Source organism: Miniopterus schreibersii, assembly GCF_964146895.1.
Source record: "Miniopterus schreibersii genome assembly, chromosome: 2".
Taxonomy (NCBI): Eukaryota; Metazoa; Chordata; class Mammalia; order Chiroptera; family Miniopteridae; genus Miniopterus; species Miniopterus schreibersii.
The window spans coordinates 902,379-927,886 of record NC_138102.1 but is presented as its reverse complement, the minus strand read 5'-3'; the positions used below and the strand labels follow the sequence as shown (position 1 = coordinate 927,886).

General features: G+C 53.3%; 1 protein-coding gene across 1 annotated transcript in view; it reads left to right on the top strand.

Annotated features, from left to right (window-relative positions):
* CSMD1 (CUB and Sushi multiple domains 1) overlaps positions 1–25,508 on the top strand; it is a 1,001,626-nt gene that overhangs the window by 882,032 nt on the left and 94,086 nt on the right. The window contains exons 30-39 of the mRNA XM_081129106.1: positions 579–773; positions 2,220–2,336; positions 4,683–4,796; positions 6,088–6,183; positions 6,642–6,845; positions 7,632–7,756; positions 8,098–8,194; positions 9,048–9,152; positions 19,958–20,076; positions 23,569–23,638. Of these exons, the coding sequence (XP_080985232.1) occupies positions 579–773; positions 2,220–2,336; positions 4,683–4,796; positions 6,088–6,183; positions 6,642–6,845; positions 7,632–7,756; positions 8,098–8,194; positions 9,048–9,152; positions 19,958–20,076; positions 23,569–23,638 (1,242 nt within the window). The remainder of the gene's footprint in view (positions 1–578; positions 774–2,219; positions 2,337–4,682; positions 4,797–6,087; positions 6,184–6,641; positions 6,846–7,631; positions 7,757–8,097; positions 8,195–9,047; positions 9,153–19,957; positions 20,077–23,568; positions 23,639–25,508) is intronic.

Here is a 25,508-nt window from a genome sequence, read left to right as displayed (position 1 = left end):
AACCAGTGTCACCCAGTATAGTAAATAAAAAGGAGTGTTCTTGACTTACGCGAATGAAGCCCGTCCCCATCGACAGGTCCGACTCCCCCGTCTCTTCCTAGGCGAGCTGTGTTTCCACATTGCTGTGTTTTAAGTACAAAACTCAGAAAATTAACTTCGCTTTTTCCAGAGTCAGTTTCTTTGGCTCAGCACTAAAATCTACAGTCAAAAGAAAGGGGTAAAAGTATCAAAATATGATGCTGCGATTTTTTTTACCACGATGAAAGTAATTTAATAGCAATTGTGTAGTAAAATGTAGTTTGAAAAATAAGAAATATAATTTTATTAAAAGAATTTTTCTATTTTTCTAGGCTATTTAATTATTAACTTTATAATTAGTAACTTCATAATCATTTCTTGTATATGTAATTATTAACTTGATAATTAATTAACAACTTGGTCACTAGTCAATCAATAAGTGTTTTTTGAGCATTTCTCATAGGTGGGGCCCTATTCTAGGCACTAAAAATAATTAGCAACCAGGCAGACAAAAGAGTCAAGCTCCCTGCCCTCCTGACTCCCACTCACTTCCTCTGCAGAGAAGCCCAGGGAAGCCTGCTTCGACCCTGGAAACATAATGAACGGGACGAGAGTCGGGACAGATTTCAAGCTCGGCTCCACCGTGACCTACCAGTGTGACTCTGGCTACAAGATTGTGGACCCCTCGTCCATCACGTGCGTGATCGGGGCGGACGGGAAGCCGGCCTGGAACCAGGCCCTGCCCTCCTGCAGCGGTAGGTGTGCAGCTGGCTCCTGCCGGGTCGCTCACCCTCGCGGTTCCGGGGAAAACAGATAAAGGGAAATATGCACTTATTATATGTTTAAGTCTATATTAAATATACGCATGTCATATATAAATACATGCAGATATAAAGAGTCATACACGTATATGCAAAGTCACGTGGTAAAGGGATTTGTGAATTTGTTAGCGGTAGGTCGTTGTCTTTGTGTTAGGTCATGGCTGTGAGGCCAGTTTGTGAGCCAGTCCTTCTGGTTCGACCTGAGTGCTGAACGAGGGCGGGTTTGGGTTTGTTAACTGCTTAGGAGGGTGACGAGCATGCGGGTTTTAGTCTTTACTAGAGTATTCGTGACAGAAATGAGGGAGAGTAAACACGCTCACCCACATTCTCTCACACACTCACAGGCACATTCACACACACATATACACACACACACACACATTCACACACACACAGGCACATTCACACACACACTCACTCACATTCACACACACACATTCATACACACACGCACATTCACACACACACAGGCACATTCACACATTCACACACACATTCACACACACTCACACACACACATTCATACACTCACACACGCACATTCACTCACACACACAGGCATTCACACACACACTCACACACTCACATTCACACACACACATTCATACACTCACACACGCACATTCACACACACACAGGCACATTCACACACACACACACACATTCACACTCACACACACACAGGCACATTCACACACTCACACACACACATTCACACACACACATGCACACACACACCCCGTCACACACACATACACTCCTCACACACACACACACTCACACACATGCACACACACTGACACACACACTCACACTCATCCCCGTCTGTAATAGGCACCTCACCACTGCATCTGCCCTGACTTTCTAGGTTTTGGTTCCTTCACTCTAGATCAGACGTTTAGAGACACCCGGACACAGTAGTAAGGACGCATGTTGCTCTTGAACTGAATCTAGGAGCTTGAAGGTTAAAACAACCACAGAAAGACTAGAAAGAGCACGTTTTTCTTTGCTCCCATCGTCATGTAAAACCAGCAGAAACTCTAGATAATCAGTGTCTCTCTCAATATCGTGATTGACGTCAGCCAGAGATGTCTGATGAGACCTGTAAATAGCCTAATGATTTGTCTTAGTTGAACCTATGACTTGTCATTGGCGCTGTTTTCATGGTTATTTCAGCGAGTCTGAGAAGGCCTGACACTGGCACCATGTCTTCCTGCTAAACTAACTTACTTTTATTCCCACCCGGTAAATGTTTGTTTCACTTTTATTTGGGGCGCTGACTGTGACATCCTGTAAGTTGTAGGTGAACCTGCTGCTGCTCACTTACCCCCACCCCCAGCGTCCCCACAGGCTCGTGATGCTGGCTGCTTTCCCTTCCAGCTCCCTGCGGAGGCCAGTACACGGGGTCGGAGGGGGTGGTACTGTCCCCCAACTACCCCCAGAACTACACGGCTGGTCAAACCTGCCTCTATTCCATAAAGGTGCCAAAGGGATTTGGTAAGAATGTCTTTATGTTTTTAATTCGTTGTCATACTTTCAGTGTTATTTTCTCTGTCATTTTACGAACAAGTATTCCGGCTCTTAATAGCATAAGAGAGCGTGGAGGGAGGCGAGCTGTGGTAGAGGCGGGCGCTCCAGCTGGGTCTCAGACGGTGTCCACAATTTATCCCTGGGGCGTGAGATGCGTCCCTCCCCTCCTAGGAGTCTGACCCGGAATAATCAGAGAGAAGAGGTCTGGCTTTCTTCTCCTTTTTGTTAGAAAGCATTTTTCAGTGGGTTGTTTCCAGGTGTAAGGGAGGGTCACCAAGCAGCGTGGGTCAGGGGACACTTATGTGATCGTGAAGGACGTCCCCAGATCGGTGACACCTTTGAGTAGATGGAAAAGCCGCTGAGCCCTCTCTGACCCCTCAAAACCTAAGTCCCTGAGTTTTCCTCCCGAACTCTGCTTCCGATCGGAGCCAGTTTTCCTGAATGTCTTCAATTCTAGAAGGTTCTCCCCTGGAGGTCACACACCTGGGTAACACAGCCCTGGGCCCTGGCACCCCCACCCTCATTGTCTAGCTCCCTTCTTCATGCTCAAACTACCCCCCACCCCCCGAAACAGAGCCAATGAAAGTTCCAACGTCAGAACCCACGGGAGGGAAAACATTTTAAAAAATTCAATTCTGTGAGAAGAGCATTAATTGCTGGGCAAGAAACTGGCTTATGGGAGAAATCAAATGACTTGCGAACGTCCTTCGTTTGTTATTTATAGTCTATCATTTTAGTTTATTACAAATTTTACTGAGTCATCACAAAATTATGATTTTCCAGCAGAAAAAACTCACACACCCCCATCCTAAATATTGATCACATTTTCCAATCTGAAATGTTTGGTCACATTACTGTGTTACAGTCTCTCTGGGTGAAAAACTTTAGTTGGAATAAAATAGTTATAGGAAATTTTGATGAAAATCTGTACTAAGTATTTATTTTTTCCCCCCTTTTTACATCCTCTCCTGGGGAATAAATTGATTTAACAGTTGTGATAAGTATCAAGATGAGTAACATGTGGTCCGTGGCCGGGAGACGCCCACCCAATGCCGTGGGTGGGGTGACCGCCACTAGGCAGGTCCGACTGTGGTGCACACAGGCTCCCGATGGACGGGCAGCTGGAACCGGCCTTCAGATGCCGCGGTTTCCTCCCTCTTTCCACCCAGGAGCATCCCAACAGCATCCTTTCTAAATCGGAGCTCGGACCACACACACACCCTGGTCAACACCGTTCCCTTGCTCCTCGGCCCACAGAGCAGGCCCCGGGGGGCTCAGTCCCGCCTTCGAGGGGGGCAGTGAAGGGCAGGCAGGTGGACAGGCGAGAACCTTGCAGGGATCAGAGTTCTCTCCCTTTTCCTATCAGAACCCCCCACCCCGGGGAACCGACCTTGTCCACGTGCACCCTTAATCCGTGTGTGTGTGTGTGTGCGTGTGTTCTATTAACTCTACATGTGATATACGGAACATGTGTCTGTAATAGAATACATGCCGCCTACACAACTGAACACACACGCACATGCCGTCGGTTAGATTTGCCAGCACGCACCTTAATTCTTCACTAGAACCCTGGCAGCTACAGCTGGCGCTCAGGCCTCCCCGTAGTGCTCACGACGATGGGGAATGAGTGTAGCTCAACCCGACACACACAGAAGATTCACTGTCCTTGTTTGTAAGTCGATGCTCGATCACGTTTCTGTAAACACCGTCAGGGCCCAACATGTTACTGATTTGAGCACAAACACTGAGCCTGAAGTAGGAATGTCCACGGGGCTCATGTTCGCGTTTCCCTTGGAGGAGGCGAGTTCTTGCCTCACAACCCGGAACATAAGCCGAAGGTCGCGTGAAGTAACCCTGAGCAGCATCGGCCCTGTGCTGCTGGGTCAGGGGTATAAAGTGCAAGGAACTCACGTGACTGTGGCGTGAAAATAACCATCGCTTAAGGATTTTAAACCCCTTACCGAAGGAGCGGGCTTCCAGCCCTCAGGTGTCCTGATCCGCGTGCTCGGCGTCCCTGCCCATCCCTGCCTGGGACCGCTGTACAAGGCCCCCGCCCGGTGCTAGAGCAGAATCAAAACCGTCTCCACTGACGGTCAGACGGTCAGAAAACAGCCACCTCGTTCCTTCCATTAAGCGCCAGAGGTCGAGGAACGAAATACAGTTGTTTTAGCAAAAGAGAAGTTTTAGAAAGCAGAGAAAATACGTTATTTTTACAGGACTCTGGGGTCCTGCCCTGGGAGGAACCCGTCAGCGTGTAGCACAACCAGAGCCCCGTTTCCTCCTCCTAAGCCTGTTTGCCCCCTTGTCCCACAGTGGTGTTCGGACAGTTCGCCTATTTCCAGACGGCGCTGAACGACGTGGCGGAATTGTTCGACGGGACGCACCCCCAGGCCCGGCTCCTCAGCTCGCTCTCCGGGTCCCACTCAGGTAGACGCCCAAAGAGCGTGCCTTTAACTTTATCCTGGGGCCAGTGATTCACCTGAAACGTGTGTGTGTGTGTGTGAAGGAGAAATTTTATAATCTTGGGATGTGTTTGCTTATTTCATAAAATTTTATCTTCGATATAAAATTTCTGATGTACTTTTATTTCATATTTAAAACTGTTTGCTTTTATCATTTTACTTACTGACATTATAAAAGATAGAGTAGCCATCAGAACAAAAATGGAAAATATCCAGAAAAAGGAATAATAATTTTGCATATTTTGTTTTCTATTTTGTTGGGATGTTCTTCTGGAGCTGATGGAATTAACAATTTGGTTTCAATCGTTCGAATCCTGTAAATACAGACGTATGGACCCACCGCACACACGTGTGTAACAGTACACGTGTTTACACGCATGTGCACACATGCACCCACACACGTGTGCCTGTAAACATACTTGGGGCTTCATGAAACACAGGATATTAGTTCAAACTTGTTTTTATTCCATATTTTCACTTTGAATGACACGGGGAGGCCTCTCCCCATCGGACACCCGAGGCAGCGAGCGTCACTGGTGTTCAGACGGGCGGACGAGGCCCCTGGGCCACCCTCGTGACGGTGGCCTGTCACCCTCTGCGACACGGCCGTGCTCTGTTCCTCAGCCACCCGAGTCCAGTGACCTCGTGCGCTTCACGGGCCGTGGCCGCCCGAGCTCAAGGCCTCGCAGTCCCCAGTTTCCACCGTTATCCACCGAAGGCCTTGAGACCCGAGTCTTGAAAGTGTCTCCTGTCAGAGGACAGAGTTGAAATGCGGACACACGGACAGCCCCCGGAAGGGCCCCGTCCACAGCCCCGCAGGGATCTGCCCGTTCGGCTCCTGGGCCTTCACCAGAAGGGGGAAATATAGTTCATGAGGCTCTTCCTCGATCCTTAAGTTATTTAAAAATCAGCTTTCGATTCGGAGACATTTTGTTGATTTTAAGGAAAATCTTAGCACGTAATTATCCGATAAAGCTGGTTCGGCAGCAGGGACACACCCAGTTCCTGTATTTCCCGCCTCACCAGCCGACAGGCCTATGAGCTGCGTTTTCAGAGGAAACAGAAATGAGGTCACGGGTGAAACAACATTTTAATCGGTGTTTAGGCAAGAAGGGAGCGCGAAGGTCTTTCTAGAAACAGTGTGCTTGGGCCCTAAGCCCCGGAGGGAGGCTCTCTGAGAATGCAAATCGCCCGCGTCCAGCCCCACGCCCGTGACCCCGCGTGGCCCCCGCCCCCACGTGCTCTCTGTCTTCCAGGTGAGGCCCTGCCCCTGGCCACGTCCAACCAGGTGCTGCTCCAGTTCAGCGCGAGGAGCGGGGCGTCGGCCCGCGGCTTCCACCTCCTGTACCAGGGTAAATGTCTGGGCGCCACTGACGCCCCGCCGGCCCCTGCGAGGCAGGGAAATGCCCCAGCTGCAGCGTCCGCCTTTTAAGAAATGGAGGGGATTCGCTTACTCGCAAAATTATGCCATAAAAATATTGAAAGTTTGAGTTTGACACGCATCTGTTTCAACAGCAGAGACCACATTTCCCCTTAGTTACAAACGTCGATCAAGTTACTGTTGCATCGCCCTGGCAGGTTTGCTCTGCGCTCAGAGCGCCGGCCCGCGGACGGAAGTGTCCCGGGTTCGACTCCGGCCCAGGGCACGTCCCTGGGTTGCAGGCTCGCTCCCGGCCCCGCTCGGTGCCTGTGGGGGGCAGCCGCTGGCTGTGTCTCCCCCCCGTCCGTGTTCCCTGACGCCCGGGGCAGATGCGCCTTCAGTCTTCCTCCGTGAAGACACCGCGGGCCGTGCCCTGTGCTTTGCCCGCAGCGGTTCCCCGGACCAGCGACACCCAGTGCAGCTCCGTCCCCGAGCCCAGGTACGGCCGGAGGATCGGCTCCGAGTTCTCGGCGGGGTCCATCGTCCGGTTCGAGTGCAGCCCGGGGTACCTGCTGCAGGGCTCCGCGGCCGTGCGCTGCCGGTCGGTGCCCAACGCCCTGGCCCAGTGGAACGACACGATCCCGAGCTGCGTGGGTAAGCGGGCCCCCAGGGCGTCGTCCCGGCCGCGCGGGCCCGGGCTCCCCGTGACCCCCTCCTGCTCCAGGCCGGGCTAAAGAGCGGCCTGTCTGCTGGAAATCGCTGAGTGGCCGCAAACCCCGCACACCCCGCTTCCCGAGGCCGCTTTTCATCCTGGGAAACGGCCGTCCCGCTGGGTGGCTGGCGGGTGAGCCCTCAGCTCTCAAGCCAGGGGATGCAGCGCGGTTTCCTTTGGGGGGAAATGCGTGTGACGGTTTGTGTAACGCACGCCCAATAAATGTGAGCTGGCGGGGACCCCGGGTGACAGGACGCAGCTGCGTCCGGCGAGGTGCCGGGTGCCGGTTCCTTGCGGTGTCTGTAAGAACCTCCAGCTCCGCCAGGGTGGCCCTTGAGCCGCGCCTGCATCTGCAGCCCCCCCCCCGGGACCTGCTCATCACTTGCACGAGTGTCACCCGGAGCTGGCGGCGGGCCTGCGAACCTCCGGAAACCTCTGGATAAATTATTCTAAACAGAGGTGACCGCAGAGAGGCCCTCGCCGGCCGGGCGGCCGCTCCGAGGCCGGGGCCAGGTTTCCCCTCAGACACGGGTCTGAGCTCAGCGGCTCCGCGAACCGTAACCAGCAGCGTTTGCTGCTACTTTGAAAGAGGCTGGGTTTGGCCTGAGCTTAAAAATGCCACGTAAAGCGTCAGAGCCCTGGGAAATCTCTCGCCGTCCGTCCGCTCGCGCGCGGAAGAAGCCCGGGGCCGCGCCTGCGCTGGCTCCTAAGCCCGGCCTGTCTCCCAGTCCCCTGCAGCGGCAACTTCACCCAGCGCAGGGGCACGGTCCTCTCCCCCGGCTTCCCGGAGCCCTACGGGAACAACTTAAACTGCGTCTGGAGAATCACAGTGACGGAGGGATCGGGGATTCAGGTGGGTCCCCGCGCCGGCGCCCGCAAATAGACGGGGCTCGGCCGGGTTTCTCTCTCTCTTCCCGAAGGGTGTCGGTTACTTTAAACACATAGACCACAACCACTTCCTCTTTTCTTGCTGTGTCTACAAAGTATCGCTAATCAGGCTTCTATATTTGACATTAAAATAATAGATTCTTAGAGTAAAAGTTATCAAAAGTGCCATTGGTGGGAATTGTTGGAGTCCTTTCCACGGTTTACTTTCTCTGGTTTTGCTTTTCTCTCACACATACATTTACTGTAATAAAAACCTCGTAAGATTAGGCCGAAGATAGACACTAACCTGACGCTACTGTGCGGCAGATCCAGGTCATCAGTTTCGCCACAGAACAGAACTGGGACTCCCTGGAGATCTACGACGGCGGGGACGTGACTGCGCCCAGGCTGGGGAGCTTCTCAGGTGAGGGGGGCGGGGGCTTCTCAGGTGAGGGGGAGGCCGGGGGCTTCTCAGGTGAGGGAGGCCGGGGGCTTCTCAGGTGAGGGGGGCGGGGGCTTCTCAGGTGAGGGGGAGGCCGGGGGCTTCTCAGGTGAGGGAGGCCGGGGGCTTCTCAGGTGAGGGGGAGGCCGGGGGCTTCTCAGGTGAGGGGGAGGCCGGGGGCTTCTCAGGTGAGGGGGGCGGGGGCTTCTCAGGTGAGGGAGGCCGGGGGCTTCTCAGGTGAGGGGGAGGCCGGGGGCTTCTTTGTCTCCCTTGTCCCAGCCTCTGTGTCCCCTGATGTGCCAGTTGCTCTAACACAGGCGACAACATTTCAAGGCAAGGAAACATATTTAAAATAAGCCTGCATTTATTTTTCTCTTCACACGTGTTTATGTGAAACCCGTCTCATCTCTCGGGGAACGTTGTTCAGTGTGAATCACGCGGGGCCGAGAGGAAGCAGAGCGGGTGGCAACGCCCTGTGAATAGAACATCCGCCAGGTTTCCAGGGGCTCCTCCAGCCTCCGGAACACGCACATGTTACATTGTATCTCTTTTCTGTTCAAGTAAAAAAATAAATAATCAGGTTATATTGTTAAAGGAAAGCCCATGAGAGACCATTGCACTGAGGTGCAGGCAGGAGCTGCAGAGGAAGTGGGTAAGCTCTGCACCCGGAAAGAGGGCCGGGCTCAACGCAGAGGGACGGGCCAGGGCTCAGAGCGAGCGTGTGGGACCAGACGGCTGCAGGGGCCGGTGAGCAGGAGCAGGTACCCCGCATAGCTTGTATCTAGACAAGCGGGCGCAGGTGTGACGCTCAGCGGCCGCCTCACGCCCCTTACAGGTACCACGGTGCCCGCCCTGCTGAACAGCTCGTCCAACCAGCTCTACCTGCACTTCCAGTCGGACATCAGTGTGGCCGCCGCCGGCTTCCACCTGGAGTACAAAAGTAAGGCCCCGAGCGAGCGTCTGCCTCCCGTGGCTGCGCTGGGCGATTTCCTTAAAGGAAAGATGAACCCATCCCCTTGTTCCACAGTGAAATATCACCCTATACCTGTGTTTAAAAGTTGAGTGAAAGCGGCTGTCCAAAATCTTTGTCTAAGAAATACGTGCAGGGTGTCCCCCCAGAATGTGTACATACTTTGAATAATTATTAACTCCAATGGGGTTAAATCTGAAAAGAAAGAAACATCAGTTGAGCTGTCAGCTTTTTGGGGACACCCTACATTATAAAAGACAAATTATTGGGGAATGCGGGTGTTAGTATCTGGAATGATTAGATGAAACAACCGCTTTAATTTCAGGTTGTTTTACTAAAAAGCATAAAAGGTAACCTTCTGTAATATTACCATTTTTTTACTGTGATCGTAAATGTTCATATTCGCATCCACACAACGCAGAGGATCCTCATTTCCAGACAGATGATGGCCGTGCGCCCTTCTCAGCGGTAGTCTCTAGGCTGTGGGTGAAGACGCGCCCAGAGCAGCCACTCCGGGCCTGCGTCTGTGTATTTTTCATTTTAATTGGGAGAAGGTACCGCCGAGGAGCCGCTAACCTTTTAAAAATGGATGCGAGGCTGAGTTAATAGTCTGATAAACGGACGGCAAAGGTCAGACCCACAAATCCTCCGCGCTGTTTGATGATGCAGGTAAACCCTGGGCGCGGGGCGAGAATTTCCAGCGAGCGTGAGGTTTGTTTTAGGACCTGTTTGCAAGCACTAAAAATGCTTAATGCTCATATTCATCTCCGTTAATAAGCAGTCGTGAATACGCGAACGCACGGATGAGCTGTAATGAGCGATCTTTCGGATCGAGAGAGACCGTGAGCGGGGACGGGAGTGCGTGCGTGTGTCTGAAAGGCCAGGTTTCCAGCTGACGATAAATCCTCTGCACCAGACACAAACCACAGGGCTGTTTGCATTCTGGTGAAATTCCTTCCGTATTCACGGTCATTTGTATGCAAGTTTATTCCAATTTATCTGAATGGGACTGCTCTGGCGGCGACGGTGTAAAATGACACTGCGGCTGTTACTTACTGGGACGGGTCTGGAAGAAATCTGCTACTTTGATACATTTCGTGTGTGAACAAGAAACTGTAAACCTTACGTATGATACTGTTAATCAATTCATGGATATTTTTAGGAGTGTTAGAATCTTTTCCTCTCAAAGTTACCCTGTGTCTTCTGACTTTTCACTCGCTTCCTATGGAAAGAGGTGCTGGTGAAATAATTAGTCTCCGATCAGTGTTGCCTGCACTTGGCCGTGGACTTGCAGCCCCAGTAACTCACCTGCATTCCCTTTATTCCCAGCCAATGTGCTTCCTTCAAAGAGAGAGACGAAAGTATCTCTCTCCCGTATGACTCTTGTCCAAGAATCTAAGGCCTTGTTTAATTAGTTAATGTGTTTATTTTTTTATCTGGCCAAACGTAACGCTGCGATTTTATTTGTTATTTTTTTTAGTGGTTCCCTTCAGATGTTAACGCCATTTGGATAGCTCCTGTGCTTCCTTCCGAGGCAGTCGCGTCTCTTCTAATTCTCTGCAGAGTATAAAGTGTGGGTTATATAAAGTGCATGCAGAACTAATCTTAGTCAGGTCAGCAGCAAACAGGGTAAAGGCTGTTGAACTAAGTTGCCAAAAGACCATCCAATATTTGTCACCTGCTGACATAATCCTGCGTCTACCTTAAAATATGTGTGGCCGACCTGCAAGCCTCTAAACTCAGACTTTTCACTAAAATTATATCCGTGAAATAGTAATAAACCAGCCGTGAGCACATGCTCTGTGCCAGGTCTGGACCTGGTAGACGGTTTGCTCGTGTCCTCGGGACAGTCCCGTGTTTGAGGGCAGGTCAGCGTTGAAAGAAGGAGCGGAGGGTGGGGGCGTTTTCAGGGCGCCCAGGTCTTCACCCTGCTCATCACTGACCGAGGGCAGACAGACGCCAACGTTCCTCCTCCCACGGGGCTTCCTTGTCCTGAGCCGCTGCGCGGGGACCCAGCCGTCCCACTGATGACACCTGTGTCTGGGAGTTGACTGGGACGCGGCAGGTCCGGAGCCTGTGGGTCAGATCCCCTGGCCTGGTTTTCTCGGGTGGACATGAAGATGGGGCCCTGCTCAGGTCAGTTCCCTGCTCCCAAGGAAGGCAGGTGGGTTTCTCAGACAGAAGACCCACCCTCTGATTTGAAGGGGTGGGTCGTAGGCGACTAACTAACAAAAGCCAAGCTGTGCTCAGGGGTCCGGCCCGGTCTGTATGACCCAGGTTTCTGTGAATTTATAATCCATGCGAATCTGAAGAGATGGGCGTCTCCCGATGCCTCCTGCCTCCGCAGCGTCCGCCTCCCTCACACCCCGGACGCGGGACACGTCGCACAGCGGGGTGGCCACCCGCCACTCTCACTCTGGGCTCTTTATTCAGAAAAACAACCAAAAGGAAACTAAACAAATGAGTGAACAAGTATCTGGGGACTTCAGGTTATAAACAGGTAGGTGAGGATGATGCTGGTTTATCCTGGAAAATAGAAAATCAGACCTAACGGTGTATGAGATGGAACCTGCTCCTTGGGGACAGCATGGTGGTAGCTGTTGCTGAATCGCCAGGAAAAATATTAGATATAAGTTTGTGCGTGTGAGTGTCTGTTGATATATATACCATTATATTAATGAAGAATATGCTGGCCCTGGCCAGTTTGGCTCAGTGGTTAGAGCGTCGGCCTGCAGACTGAAGGGTCCTGGGTTCGATCCCGGCCACGGGCACGTCCCTGGGCTGTGGGCTCAGTTCCTGGCCCGGCCGGGGCGCGTGGACGCAGCCAGTCGATGCGTCCGTGTCACGCCGACGCCTCTGCCTCCCTTCCTCTTGCACGTGAGGCACCGCGTGTGGCGTGACTGTCCACGGACAAGCGTGCGCTGGTGTCAGTGGGGTTTGGTGGCGGAATCACTGATGATAATGAACACGTGGGTTCTGTTACATTGTTTCCATTTGTCCTATTTGTATTCCGTGGATGTCCCCCTCTTTTCCTGCCAACTTTGGTTTAATTGAGTCTTATTATTGCTCCAATCTGTCTCCACTGTGGGCCTATTGGAGAAAAGTATTTAAAAATGTAATGGTCTCCCTAGAATGTAAAACACTCATCCACAGCTTACCTTCGAGGGATACTGTGTCACTTTGTGTCTATTATAATAACCTAATGAGAACATACTTTCAATTTCTTTTTTCTTCTTTATGCTGTTCTAGTTTTACCTTTACTTTTACTTGTCACAAAGCCCATGAAATATTGTAACTATTTTTGCTCCACATAGTCAATATTCTTTAGAGTGATCAAAACCCAGAAAAACCATTTATATTTACCTTTATATTAATGTCGTTAGAGCTCCTTATTTCTCTGGGTAGACCCACGTTTCGGTTTAATTTCTTTCTGTCTGAAGAACCTCCTTAGACATCTCTTGTACTTCGGCTCTGCCGACAGCACATTCTTCCCGCTTTTGTGGTTTTTTCCTGAAGGTCATCGTCTCGCCTTCAGTTCTGAGAGGTATCTTTACTGGGCGTAGAGCATGGGTTGAAAGTCTGTCTGTTGTTTTTGTTGTTGATTTAAACATGGTTTCATTGATTTTAGAGCGAGGGGGAGGGAGGGGGTAGAGAGAACCGTCGATGGGAAACATCCGTCGCTGCCTCCTGCTCGCGCCTGCTGGGCACCGGTTCCCTGCCGGGGGCTAGAAGGGGCGGCCCCTTGGTTCGGGGTCGATGCGCAGCCACTGAGCCACCCAGCTGGGCCGTCTCCCCGTTTTTAACACATTAAAGATGCCACTGCTCTGCCTCTCGCTTCCTAGTTGACGACTCGCTGGCTGTATTTCGCATGCATCGGACCCTGTTCCCTGGCTGCCTTTACGATTTTTTTTTATCTTGTAATTTTATCAGGTAGACTAGGAGGTGGCCGTGTGTGTGTGTGTGTGTGCGTGCGCACACATGTGTGTATGTGTATATGTGTGTGTAAGTGTGTGCGCGCATGTGTGTATGTGTGTGTAAGTGTGTGCATGTGTGTATGTGTGTGTGCATGTGTGCGTGTGTTATGTGTGTGTGTGCACGTGTGCGTGTGTGTGCACATGTGTGCACACACATGATACCCATCCTACCTGGGTACTAACACGCTCGTGTCCGTGCTGTGAAATATTTCGTGACTCATAAAACATTCCCGGTTACTGTCACCCCAGACGTCTCTTGCTGTCTCCCCTCCTGTTCCTGGGCCCCCGTGTCTCTCCCTGTCTGTCGACCGCTCGGCGTTTTCTCAGCCCCGCGTGCCCAGCTGTGCGTCATTCGCTCTCTTCTCTGAGTTCGGGGTCATTGCTGTCGACCCTTTTCAGCGTCACCGAGTCTCCTCGGCTGTGTCAGCTCCACTAATGAGCTCATGAGAAGACCCTTCGTCTCTGAGACCGCGGTTCTTCCCTCTGGGATTTCCAATTGACTTTCTTATAATTATTGTTTCTCTGCAATAATTACTCCATCCCTTCATGCTGCCGAATTTCCTTCCAGATCCTTTAACATATTCTCATACTTATTTTAACATTTTTGCTTAATATTTCTGTTTCTGAGCGTGCTCTGGGTCTGGTTCTATTACTTGCTTTATCAGCAGGCAACAGGTTGTCTTTTTCTTGCGCTTACGTGTGTTGCAAAGTTGTTTACTAAAGAATAAAGCTGTTGCCCTGGCTGGTGTGGCTCAGTGGTCAGGCTGTCGGCCTGTGGACTGAAGGGTCCCGGGTTCGATTCCGGCCAAACGCATGTACCTCGGTTGCAGGCTTGGTCCCCGGCCCCGTTTGGGGCGCGTGCAGGAAGCAGCCAATCGTGTGTCTCTCACGTCGGTGTTTCTCTCTCCCCCACGCTCTAAAAAGCAATGGAAAAATATCCTTAGGTAAGGATTTAAAAAATAATAATAATAAAACTGTAGCAACAGCTGTTAATGTTTACACCCGGGAATGACCCCCTTCGCGAGCCCTGCGGCCGGGAGGGCAGTGGGCCTGTGCCCCGTGGTTGCTGTGGTTACTCTCAGCGCACCCCAGGCGTCAGGCCCTCGGGTGGGGACCTGCCACGGCCACGTGCTCAGCTTCTGGGCTTTTTCTCGGGGTTCGTCCTGCACCTTCAGCTTTCAGTCGCCCCAAACACCTTTTCTAAGGAGGTGGTCTCCCCGCAAGCCCCTGCCCTGGCCCAGGGTGGGCTGCTGCGTGTTCCTCGGTGCCCAGCTCCCCTGGAGGCCGGGTGCCCTGTGCCTCCAGCCTCCGTCCAGCCCGAGCGCCCGCACTTGGTGGGGCGCAAGGCGTTCTTAGGACTCCCGCCCTCTCTCCCGGGCCGTCGAAGTTGAGCTGTGGTCTCCTAAAGGGGTTTTCCATAGAGCGCAGAGGTGGAGTTTCCGTGACAGTCCTGGGTCAGTTTCTGACGTGATGCTGAGAACGTGCTGCGTGAGCCACAGCAATTCCCGCATGTAAGTCCTTTCCTTCACGCTTGTTTTCCGTGATCTCGTCAGTAATTTATTCTGTTTCCTTTGTGGACTCCTTTTTTTTTTTAACATATCTTTATTGATTTCAGAGAGAGGAAAGGAGAGGGAGAGAGAGATAGAAACATCAATGATGAGAGAGCCATTGATCGAGCCCACAACCCGGGCGTGTGCCCTGACCGGGAATCGATCCCTGATCTCCTGGATCGCAGGTCGACGCTCAACCCCTGAGCCACGCCCGGCCGGGCTGTGGACTCCTTTTGAAACAGGCACTCAGAAGAACTGCCTAAGTAACGACGGAAATTCCTGAAAATGGCTTAAGTCCCATGAAACAAAAAGTCCTACAGAGGATGCTGTCCTAACTGAACACCGGCAGCGTGGATTACGCCTCTGTGATTATAATAATCCCTATAAAACATGCACGTTTTGATGCATGACTAACGGTAATTTATTATTACATTGATAATGCTAATGAGGGTTCTCCGCTTGAGTGTGGCCTGAGCACAGCCACAGGCGATGAGGCTGGACCGAGGGGGCCTCCTGCAGCCGCCCCCGAGGTGCCGAGGGACCTTCCAGCTGTGCGGCCGGAGGGGAGCCCCGCACCCCGGCACCGCAGCCTGACACCGGCACCCACCGGCCGCGTGCCCCGGTCACCTCCTGCATCGCTTCCTGCTGAGCCCCTGCTTGCATTTATCTTTATATGAATAATTCATGGATCCATAAGGTTTTTCCTAAATGCCTTTATTTCAAAAGTCTCCTGAAGCCATCTTTTCACGGCACAGTTTGTGCTCAACAATTTTTTCTTTTTAAAAATAAGGAATAGCCCGGCCGGGTGTGGCTCAGCAGTTGAGCATCGACCTGGGATCCAGGCGATCAGGGTTCGATTCCCGGTCAGGGCACATGCCCGGGTTGTGGGCTGCAGCCGATCAATGACTCTCTCATCATTGATGTTTCTCTCTCTCTCTCCCTCTCCTTTCCTCTCTCTGAAATCAATAAAGATATAGTTAAAAAAAAAAAAATCAGGAATAGCCCATATATTCTATAGAGCGTAGGATGACCTGCCCGTGTGCTGAGGGCTCGTGTGCCCACACGCAGGCTCCCTGACTTCTTTGCCCGATAACCCGCCTCTCCCCGTCTCTCCGTCCAGCCTGCTTTCCCCTCTCTGGTTTTCTCCGCGTGACTGTTTGAACTCTCCCATTAGCGTGACATGTTTTTTGAGTCGTGGAGTCTGGAAACCACACACTCGACCCGTCAGACTGAGCACAGCGCCGAGTCGAGAGAAACGGCTCCAGGTTATTTCAGCTCCACCTACAAAGGTCTCCTTTATCCTGCTCGGCACATCTGACGAAGTTGCCTATTTATTATGTTTCAAAGCCGTTCTCATTTTCAAGATTTTAGCAAACCGTTCTCTGAAGTTTGCTGGATGGATTTAGAGCCACGGCCGAAAAGCCCCGATGAGGCTGTTTCTCCGGTTTGGCTGCATCGCTTTCCCGTTCGGCGGTCGGTGGGGCGAAGCCGCTGGACCGCACCCTCGGTCAGATCCGAGCTTGTCTTTCGAGTGGCTTTGCTTTGTGGTCCCTGCTCTCGGGGCTGGACGCATGGACGGCAAACACTTCCTCTGCCACCCTCGAACCCTGCTCACACCTCCATAAGCAGCCCGTTTCCAGATGGCTCAGGTTTTGCGTTTGACGTGACCGGAACGCCTGTCTGTGGGTGGCGGGAGTAAAGGCCCTGCGATGGGAAGCGTCTCGGCCCTGCTGTTCCTTCCTGGGAGGTGGGCGAAGCCCGTCGGAGGCACGACTGTCTTCCTTTCATCACGGCGCCTGGTGACCCAGGGTCAGGCGGTCGGTCGGTCAGCAGCCTTTGAAAGAAACGTTTCTTCCAGCATTTGCTGTCCTATCGCTCGTGATGCAGAGCGTAGGTAACCTTCGCGCTGACAGAACGGGAGACCTTTTCCATGAAAGACGGGCTCACGCCCTGACCGTTTGCTCTCCTTGTGCCTCTGCGTCTGAGAGACACTTGGGATCGTCCCATCAGAGCGCGTGCTACACGCCTTATTTCAGGGAGGCTTTAGAGCAGCTCTTCCGTTTGTCCAGGTCTTTCCAGGGGCCTATTTTTGCGTCTAAACAAAATTCTCTTCGTTGACGGGTCTCGCGGTTTTGTCCCACTGGTGGTGTCCCCGCCCGTGATTTAACACATTAAACATCAGTTTTGCTCAACTGAAACCTTATTCTTCTAAAACTCTGCCCAAACGAGGGTCGTTAGAGGTCACTCTCTTTCTGGGGGTCTTAAAGGGTTTTGCGCAGTTGTGGACGGAAGTCGCCCGTCCCCAGCTCCCGCGTCTGTCTCTCGCTGTGATCAGCGTGACGCCTACGTGCCGATGGTCTTGCCCCTTCTCCTCGCCAGAGCTTTCAGGGCGCCCGCCGGGTCCCGAGGTCAGGGAGTTAGCTGTTCTGTCTTCCAAGGTCCCAGGTTTTGCAGACCTTTGTCACTGACTCGCCTCCTTACTGACGTTTGTGTTTCGGGTCCTGATGCGCCCGGTGGACATTTCTCTAAAGGGCTTTTCCTGGTTCTTTGAGCCCAGGCGGGGCCTCCAAGGTGCCCGCTGTGTGGCTCGGTGCCCTGTGCGGGGGCAGGGTCCCCAGGCGCTGGAGGAGCCCCACTCGTGACGTCGGTCCACTCTGTCCCTGCCGCCCAGTCATCCCAGTGCTGTGGGCGGGGTTGGCGTCTTGAGGGCACAGTCAACGTCTGGGAAATACTGGGCTCTGGTCCCGGACAGCTCAGTAGTTGACAGGTGTTTGAGGGTCATCCGGGGGCCCTTCTCTGCTTTGCACCTTAATTCTGGATGCGTGTGTTTGTTTAAATGGTGTTACTAGGAGGTGTTGCTGCAAAAACCAAACATCTTCATTTCCTCGGCCGCCAGCTTTCACGGAACGTGCAGTGATCCCGGATTAAGACGGAAGGAAGGTGATTCCGTCTGCGTTTCAAACACCAAGACCTGCCCGTCACCGCTTCCTGCGACGTCTCATATCAGACTCTGATTAAAATAATTTTTGTATGTTTTTATTTATTCAGAAATGTTATTATAATTCTCGCAGGTCCAGGAATAAATGCAAGTCACCTTTTCAACAGAATGAATTGGATGTACTCAAATGTCAAGGAAGGAGAGAGTGAAAATAAATTAATATGAATAAATGCATTTAAATTATAGCTGCAATCTGCATTCTAAAGTTAAAACGATAGGGAGAGAGAATGAGACGTGTGCCAGTGAAACAAGGTGGATGCCTAAGTGGTTGTATTTTTTCATATTTAACAATTTTACAGTCTACGAAAGGCCCAAATGTGCTGGGAACAAAAGATATTGCCACTTAAGGCATCTGGTGTTTCCTGCTTTTTAAGGTGCAGCCATTTAGGGAGAGAGAGGTTTCAGCTTAGGAAACGCGGTGACGTAGCTCAGACCCGCTCGTCGCAGGCAGAACCCCTGTGTCCAGGGCTGGAATCGCCCGGTGAGGCCCTGGACCGGGGCAGGTGTCCCCCGGGAACTGTCACAGTCGCGCCCTGGAGTGAGGACACCGCCCTCCCTGTCCCATCTTCTCAGGCCTGGGGCTCCCGCTGGCCTTTTCCTTAGTGTCTGACGCCGAGGCTCCAGTGAGGAGTAGCCTCCACGGTGACTCGCCTGTCCCGGGTCCGTCCCCTCCTGGACCCTGCAGGCTCTGCCTGTCCAGACCCCACAGCCTGGACCCACGGCGGCCGTGTGAGGGCACGTGGGCGGCACTGGCCCCTGCTCTCAGCAGCTCGCTGGGCTTGGTGTCTCCAACCTGAAACCTGTTAATAACTAGCCTCTGACTACGCTGTTTAAGTGAAGTTCGGTGAAACGGTGGAGCGTGCGTGTGAGCAGAGACCTGTGGGCCGAGTGCCCATCCTGGGGACCCGTCCTGTGGGCAGGTGAACAGCGTGCGCCTCGCTTTGTCCGGGGACCCACAGTCTCGGAGCCGCCAGGCCCCGCGCAGACCCGTTCTGCCTGTTTCCCGCTGGTTTTCGCTCCTGGATTCAGTGACGTCTCACCACCCTCCCCATCCCGCCCATGACCTGGAGTCCCGCCTGTCCATTAGCGTGACGTTGGGGGTAAGAGCCGAAGTCTAAGTCTGAGGGCACCGGGGACATGGCGCTGGTCTGTCCCAAAGCCCTTTCCCCCATTTCTCACCCTGGATAAGCCATTCGTACTTTAAACCCGGGTGTCGCCCTGGCCGGGGTGGCTCAGTGGTTGAGCGTTGTCCCCGGGCACCGAGAGGTCGCTGCTTCGATTCCCGGTCGGGGCACATGCCCGGGTTTCAGGCTCGGTCCCCAGTAGGGGGCGTGCGGGAGGCAGCTGATCGATGATGTTTCTCTCTCTCCCTCTCCCTTTCTCTAAAATCAATTAAAAATATATATTAAAAAATAAACCTGGTGTCAGAAGAAGATACCCTAGAGCAATGGAAGAGATTAGTCTCCAGACCTTTAGCGCCGTTCCAAATGCATTTCTGATTCTATAAAATACCATTGCTGTGTGTTTTGTTTATTGGTATAATACGGGTTTATATAGATAAATGTTAAATGATACTTAGAATTAACTTATCGGATATTTTAGGCTGGATCCCAATATTCTGTGATACATTTGAAATATCCTTAGCTCCTTAACTAAAGGCCATTTCAGCTGGGAAAGCGCCTGGTGGCAGCTGTAGGGTCTGTAAACATCGGTCCAGTTTACCTAAGAACAGACTGTTCGTGAGATTATTAGTTTTTGTTGTCTTTAAATGAGACCGAGAGAGAGCTTGAATATGAAATACTGGTTCTCATATTTGTTTTCTGAAAGGGAGGGATTCCCAGATTCACACTCAGCATTTTTCATAAAGACTGTTAAGTATGTTTGAAAAACAATAAATAAGAAATATCGTGGGGTTTTGCGTCTAACACGGAACACAATTCTTGAAGGACTTTTCAAATTGTGTATAATTAGAATAGGAGTGTTTTACATGAAAAGTGGAAGAAACACATTTTATTTCAAGAACAAAAACAATATTTGAAATGAAATGCATCAATATTAAAATGAAATAAATTAATATTGGAGAACTAGCTCTCAGCTGATGCAGAGCCACTTACAGTCTTCTTGGGGGGCGGTGAGCGGGCTCAGGCCTCTGTTCTTCCGACAGGAGGGGCAATAGAGAAACCCGTGTGACGAGTCGGGTACAGGAATGTGGCTTGTGTGACGTAACCTCTGCGTGTGTCTGCATTTCCACAGCCGTGGGGCTCGCCGCCTGCCAGGAGCCAGCCCTGCCCAGCAACGGGCTCAAGACGGGCGACCGGTACATGGTGAACGACGTGCTGGCCTTCCAGTGCGAGCCAGGGTACACGCTGCAGGTGGGTGTCAGGGCCACCCCGGGGTCCCCTCCCGCCCGGCTAGGCCAGAGCCCTGGGTTCCCATCTGCACAGGGGTCTCAGGTTCTCCCTCTCGGTCGGCAAATCAAGGCCGTCACGTTCCTCACGCAAGCCGGTCGTCTTACGTTCGGTGTGGAAATAGCTCGTGAGTGACAAAGGGCTCCTGCAAAGTCCAGCATTTTATTTTTGCGAGTATCTCATTTCAAATGGATGGACGAAAGCCTGAGGGACAGACGCGGGCACAGGTCTCGGTGCGTCCCACCCTGCAGCCCCGTCCTTGCCCCTGCGCCGGTCACTTGTCCTCCCCATTCGGTCCAGGAACCGCCACTGAGCCCTGCTCTGTGCCGGGAAAGAGGCCCCTCAAGCATCACTTCAGGAAATCGTCAGGGAATATTAGGTAGCAGTTTTTATAATCCCTAGATTTTTTTAATGTAAAACTTTTAATAAACTTCAAACAAACTAATGTGTAGCAACATTAGTCATTTCTCTGTTTTTTTTATTTTTATTTTCTGGTTAAAACACGAATTAGTTTACAACCAGAATACTTTCTGTGTGTCACTAAGCACAGTCCTTCTGCAATTCTCCCTGCCCAGCAACAGACGCTGGTCAGCTAAACACGTGCATTTCAAAATCCAATGGAAATATTTAAGCCTAGTTAGGTTTCCGGTCTTCAGCAAATTCCGGCAGCAGGGTGCTTCCCGCTGTATGTTTATGGCCACGTTGGCGCTGACGGTATTTCCAGGAAACCTTTTTCAGTTGTTTCCTTGCTGGCCGATAACAGACGCGAGTGAGCACAGAGCCAGGCCTCGGCCCGCAGGGAGGGACACAGCCTGCGCAGCTTTAGGTTCTGCACCCGTGTGGGAGCGAGTCCCCCGAGCTGAGACGAGTCTCGGGGGCGGCAGGCACGGCTGCCGATGGCCTGGGTGCCCCTGAGCGCTCAGTGCCCAGATCCTCCAGCTGTGCTCAACCCCCACGGGGCGGGGACCCGAGGGCATAGCTCGGCTGGTGAGGCCCCGGCAGCTGAGGGCGCAGACCCTGGCGAGGTGGGCACCTCGGGGCAAGTGGGCCCCCCTGTGGGAAGCAGCCTCTCGTGAGTTTAGAGACAACGTCAACCTCGCCCAGCTCAGCCAGGGAAATCCGTCACCGCTTCTTTATAAACAGGGTCGACAGGTAAAGCCACCGCGGGAAATCCACCCTCCCCGCAGTCTGCGGACCTGGGTTCCCCAACAATTGTGGTGACGACAAAGGGGTGGGCAGACCTGCCCAGAACGGGGGCCACTGCGGGAGCTGCCGGCTCAGCGGGTTTTAACGGAGCCCACGGAGGCCCTTTAACTGATTCTTTGGGACGAAGCCTCCTGTTTCTCCGGTGACAGAGGAAACAATCCCGAGGCGCGTCCCAAGGATTTTATTGAAAGGGACGCCTGACACATAGTTTCATGCCCCGTGTTTTTGGCGTGCCCTGCAAGTTGTGCGTGTACAGGGTGGGCGGGCGTAGACTGACCTGCGTTTCTCGCCTGCTGTTGCTCGCGGGGTAAACTGACTCGCGCAGGCAGATGGCCCCTGGTCTCCACTCCCTGCCTCGCCCTTCGGCACCCGCTGGCCCCTCTCCTCCCTTCTGACCTTTTTTTCCAGCGACTTGAGCATCTCCTATGGGGGCCTCCCTCAGCCCCCAGAGGAGATGGGAGACTGACTTAGGGAGGCCCTCCCCTGTGGAGAGTTGTTTATGTCCTGCTTGGAGGTGAAGGCCCAGGACACACCGGAGGCCTGGCCACTGGCTGCTCTTTTTTTCAGATGCAGATGAAGCTGTTTGTTTCTCCCTTAGAGACGGGTCAGGTCTGAGCTCCCAGGCTGCAGTTTGTCCCATGAGTAAAAACAGGATTCTGGGTTATTTTAGTGGCTGAAATCGACAGTTTTGCTAGCACATCCCTGCATTTGGAGAGGCACCGTGCGTAAATGACATGCAGCTCATGTAAGGACTGCTCCTGGATAGTTTATGCACAGATGGCTATAAACATGCATCCTGGTGGCCTCAGGGACACGGCATGAAGGTCCTGTGACCTGTCACAGGGAAAGTAAGTCCTGAACATTTGAATGATTTAGGATTCCCATCGTCTTTACATTTGCTTTCCTGTTCTTTGAAAATACGAAGAGAGACGATTTTCATTTTAAGTTAGCGTGCAGACACTCGGGGTCCTGTCTCGTTCTGCGTCTGTGATCAAAATTTCAGCTGGAGCCACTCCGGTGGAATGTCAACACCAAAATCCATAGCAGGACATGAGCTCGGTTGGTCATAAGTGACGGTTTTATTGCTAGTCATCAATACGTGTCTTTAAGAGCTGTGCATTTATGTTTATCCATAATTCAGAAGAAATTTTTTATAAAGATAGTTGAATGGATGAGGGAACGAGTCTGCTCGGAGCGTGGACTGCGGCAGGAGAAGCGTCGCCCGGACGTCTTCTTTACGGATAAGTGGGGCCACCCTGGACCCTGGCGAGTCTAGGACGCCGGGCGGTGCGAGGACGTGGGCTCTGGCGCAGGCGCAGGGGCCGAGGTGCTCTGGCCGCGGGAATGTTGTCGTTGATAACCCCTCGGGGGCCCGTTCCTGACGGACGCACCACGATGAGCTGGATTATCTGCTGCAAGCTACGATTTGTTTTTCTGTCGCCTCTGGGCCAGTTCTGGGCGGCAAATGGAAATTCACAAGATAAGTGCACGTGGCAGATAAGCCACGGAGTCGCGGTGAGGGAAAAGTAGAGCAGTCTGCACACGGAGGCACCACTGTCTCCTTTCACGGTAAGAGAGGTGTTAGCGCCAGGCGCCTCCGAATTCAACCCTGTGCCCTTCGACGTGTAGGAGGGACCCTGGAGCAGGTCGGGGAGGCTGACAGCTGAGGGCTTCGTGAATTTAAATGATAAAGAGTTCAGGCGATGGGCATTAGTTTCATTGATTCCACGGCCCGTGGGGCTGCCTGATAGACGGGAATATCGCCTCCTGACCCGGTTTTTGCTGAACCGCCGTGGCGGAGGGGCTCGTGCTGAGCCACGGATGCCGGGGAGCTGCCTCGTCATGAGCAGACGCCGCAGGGCCGGCACGTCGCCCTTCGAATCAGTACCTTGCGTTTCCTAGTCATTTCCAGCCTCTGGGACCGAAAGCTATGGCTTATGATGATGCAAAAAGTGAACAAACAGCATTTGGCTCAACTCCCTCCATCCCTAAGCCTCAGCAAGGAGCCCGCAGCAGAGTAGACAGTGGGAAGGGACACTGCAGAGATTCTTAAATGAGAGGAAACATGGTCGGATTACTCTCGTTAGAGTAAAATATGTGACTTACGCACGCACGGCACTGAAAATACATTTCAGGCCTCTGGAAGTTTTCACCTGGTAAGTAAACCCGGAACGGACAGACCTGGTCACAGACACTCTGCCTGCGAACACTGTGTTCGGGTGTGTGAGTCTCCCCGTCTTCTCTCCCCAGGGCCGCTCCCACATCTCCTGCATGCCGGGCACCGTGCGTCGCTGGAACTACCCATCCCCTCTCTGCATCGGTAGGGACACAGCTGTCATTGCGCCGTCCACGTGTCCTGTCTAGGCCTCCACGGGCATCTCCCTGAGCTGCTCTTTATCCAGAAGACGTGTGTCCAGCTTCACGGAAAGGCTGGTGCAGGCTGCGTGCCGGGGCCCTGGACCCACCATCCCCCCTCCTGTTTTCCACACGAGACGGTGCCTGGTGCTGCCACGCCCGCTCACACCCTCCACCTGCAGCGCCCCGCCTGCCACGCCCGCTCACACCCTCCACCTGCAGCGCCCCGCCTGCCACGCCCGCTCACACCCCCCACCTGCAGCGCCCCGCCTGCCACGACCACTCACACCCTCCACCTGCAGCGCCCCGCCTGCCACGCCCGCTCACACCCTCCACCTGCAGCGCCCCGCCTGCCACGCCCGCTCACACCCTCCACCTGCAGCGCCCCGCCTGCCACGCCCGCTCACACCCTCCACCTGCAGCGCCCCGCCTGCCACGCCCGCTCACACCCTCCACCTGCAGCGCCCCGCCTGCCACGCCCGCTCACACCCTCCACCTGCAGCGCCCCGCCTGCCACGCCCGCTCACACCCTCCACCTGCAGCGCCCCGCCTGCCACGCCCGCTCACACCCCCCACCTGCAGCGCCCCGCCTGCCACGCCCGCTCACACCCCCCACCTGCAGCGCCCCGCCTGCCACGACCACTCACACCCTCCACCTGCAGCGCCCCGCCTGCCACGCCCGCTCACACCCCCCACCTGCAGCGCCCCGCCTGCCACACCTGCTCACACCTTCCACCTGCAGCGCCCCGCCTGCCACACCTGCTCACACCCCTCCAGGTGCAGCGCCCCACCTGCCATGTTAGCACCTGACACGAGAGATCAGTAGTAACCATCCTGTCCTTTTTAAAAGTTTCGGTTTTGCATATCATTGAGTTTTTTTGGTTTGTTTGGGTTTTTTTTGCATTACTATTGATTTTTCCAAATATTGCTCTAACATATCAACGAGGGGCAGGCACCCTCTTCACACCCGCACTGGAGGGAGGCCCCTCTCTGGCCTCGCCTCTCGGAGCCCTGCGCGGGGTCCCGCACCCCGGGCGCAGCAGCACTCACAGGAGGTTCTGACTGGACTTTCTCACGTGGAGGTGTCACGTAACTTCCTGCGACTTAATTGCTCCCCTGCAGCCCCGAGGATCCCAAAGACAGGGCTGTTAGCACACAGTGGGCCCTCAGTGATGTTGCTTCACGAATGCCCAGTAATGACCGACTCCCAGAGAGCGTGGGCGGGACAGTCACTGGGTCGCTTCTCACAGCCCCTCCCCGGCTGAGACGGAGAACTGCCCCGGGACCCACTCGGAACCGCTGGTCTCACCACCGCCACCCTCAGGCACCCCCACTGTGCTGGGGGTTTCAGGGGAGCGGGCTCAACACTTATGGGCAGTTTTTATATATGTTTTTATTGTTTTTAGAGAGAGAGGAAAGGAGAGGGAGAGAGAGAGAGAGAAACATCAATGATTAGTCATGGATCGGCTGCCTCCTGCACACCCCCAACTGGGGATCGAGCCCACAACCCGGGCCTGTGCCCTGACCAGGAATCGAACCCTGACCTCTTGGTTCATAGGTCAACGCTTAGCCCCTGAGCGCATGGGCCGGGTGTAAAGCAGGCAATTTTAAAGGCCGCAGCACATCCCTCAAAGTGTCCTCCGAGCTCCTCGCAGGAGGGCTATGACCTGTTGGAGAGGACGTGACAGTGCAGTGTTGCCCGGTCCCCGCGGGGTGGCCGCTCTCTGTCAGGCCTTCCTCAGCCTGGTTTCCCCGCATCTCACTCAGATCCTGGGTATTAAAGAGTTTCTGATGATAAACGACTCAACTATCTTGACCGGGAAACAGGTGGAGCT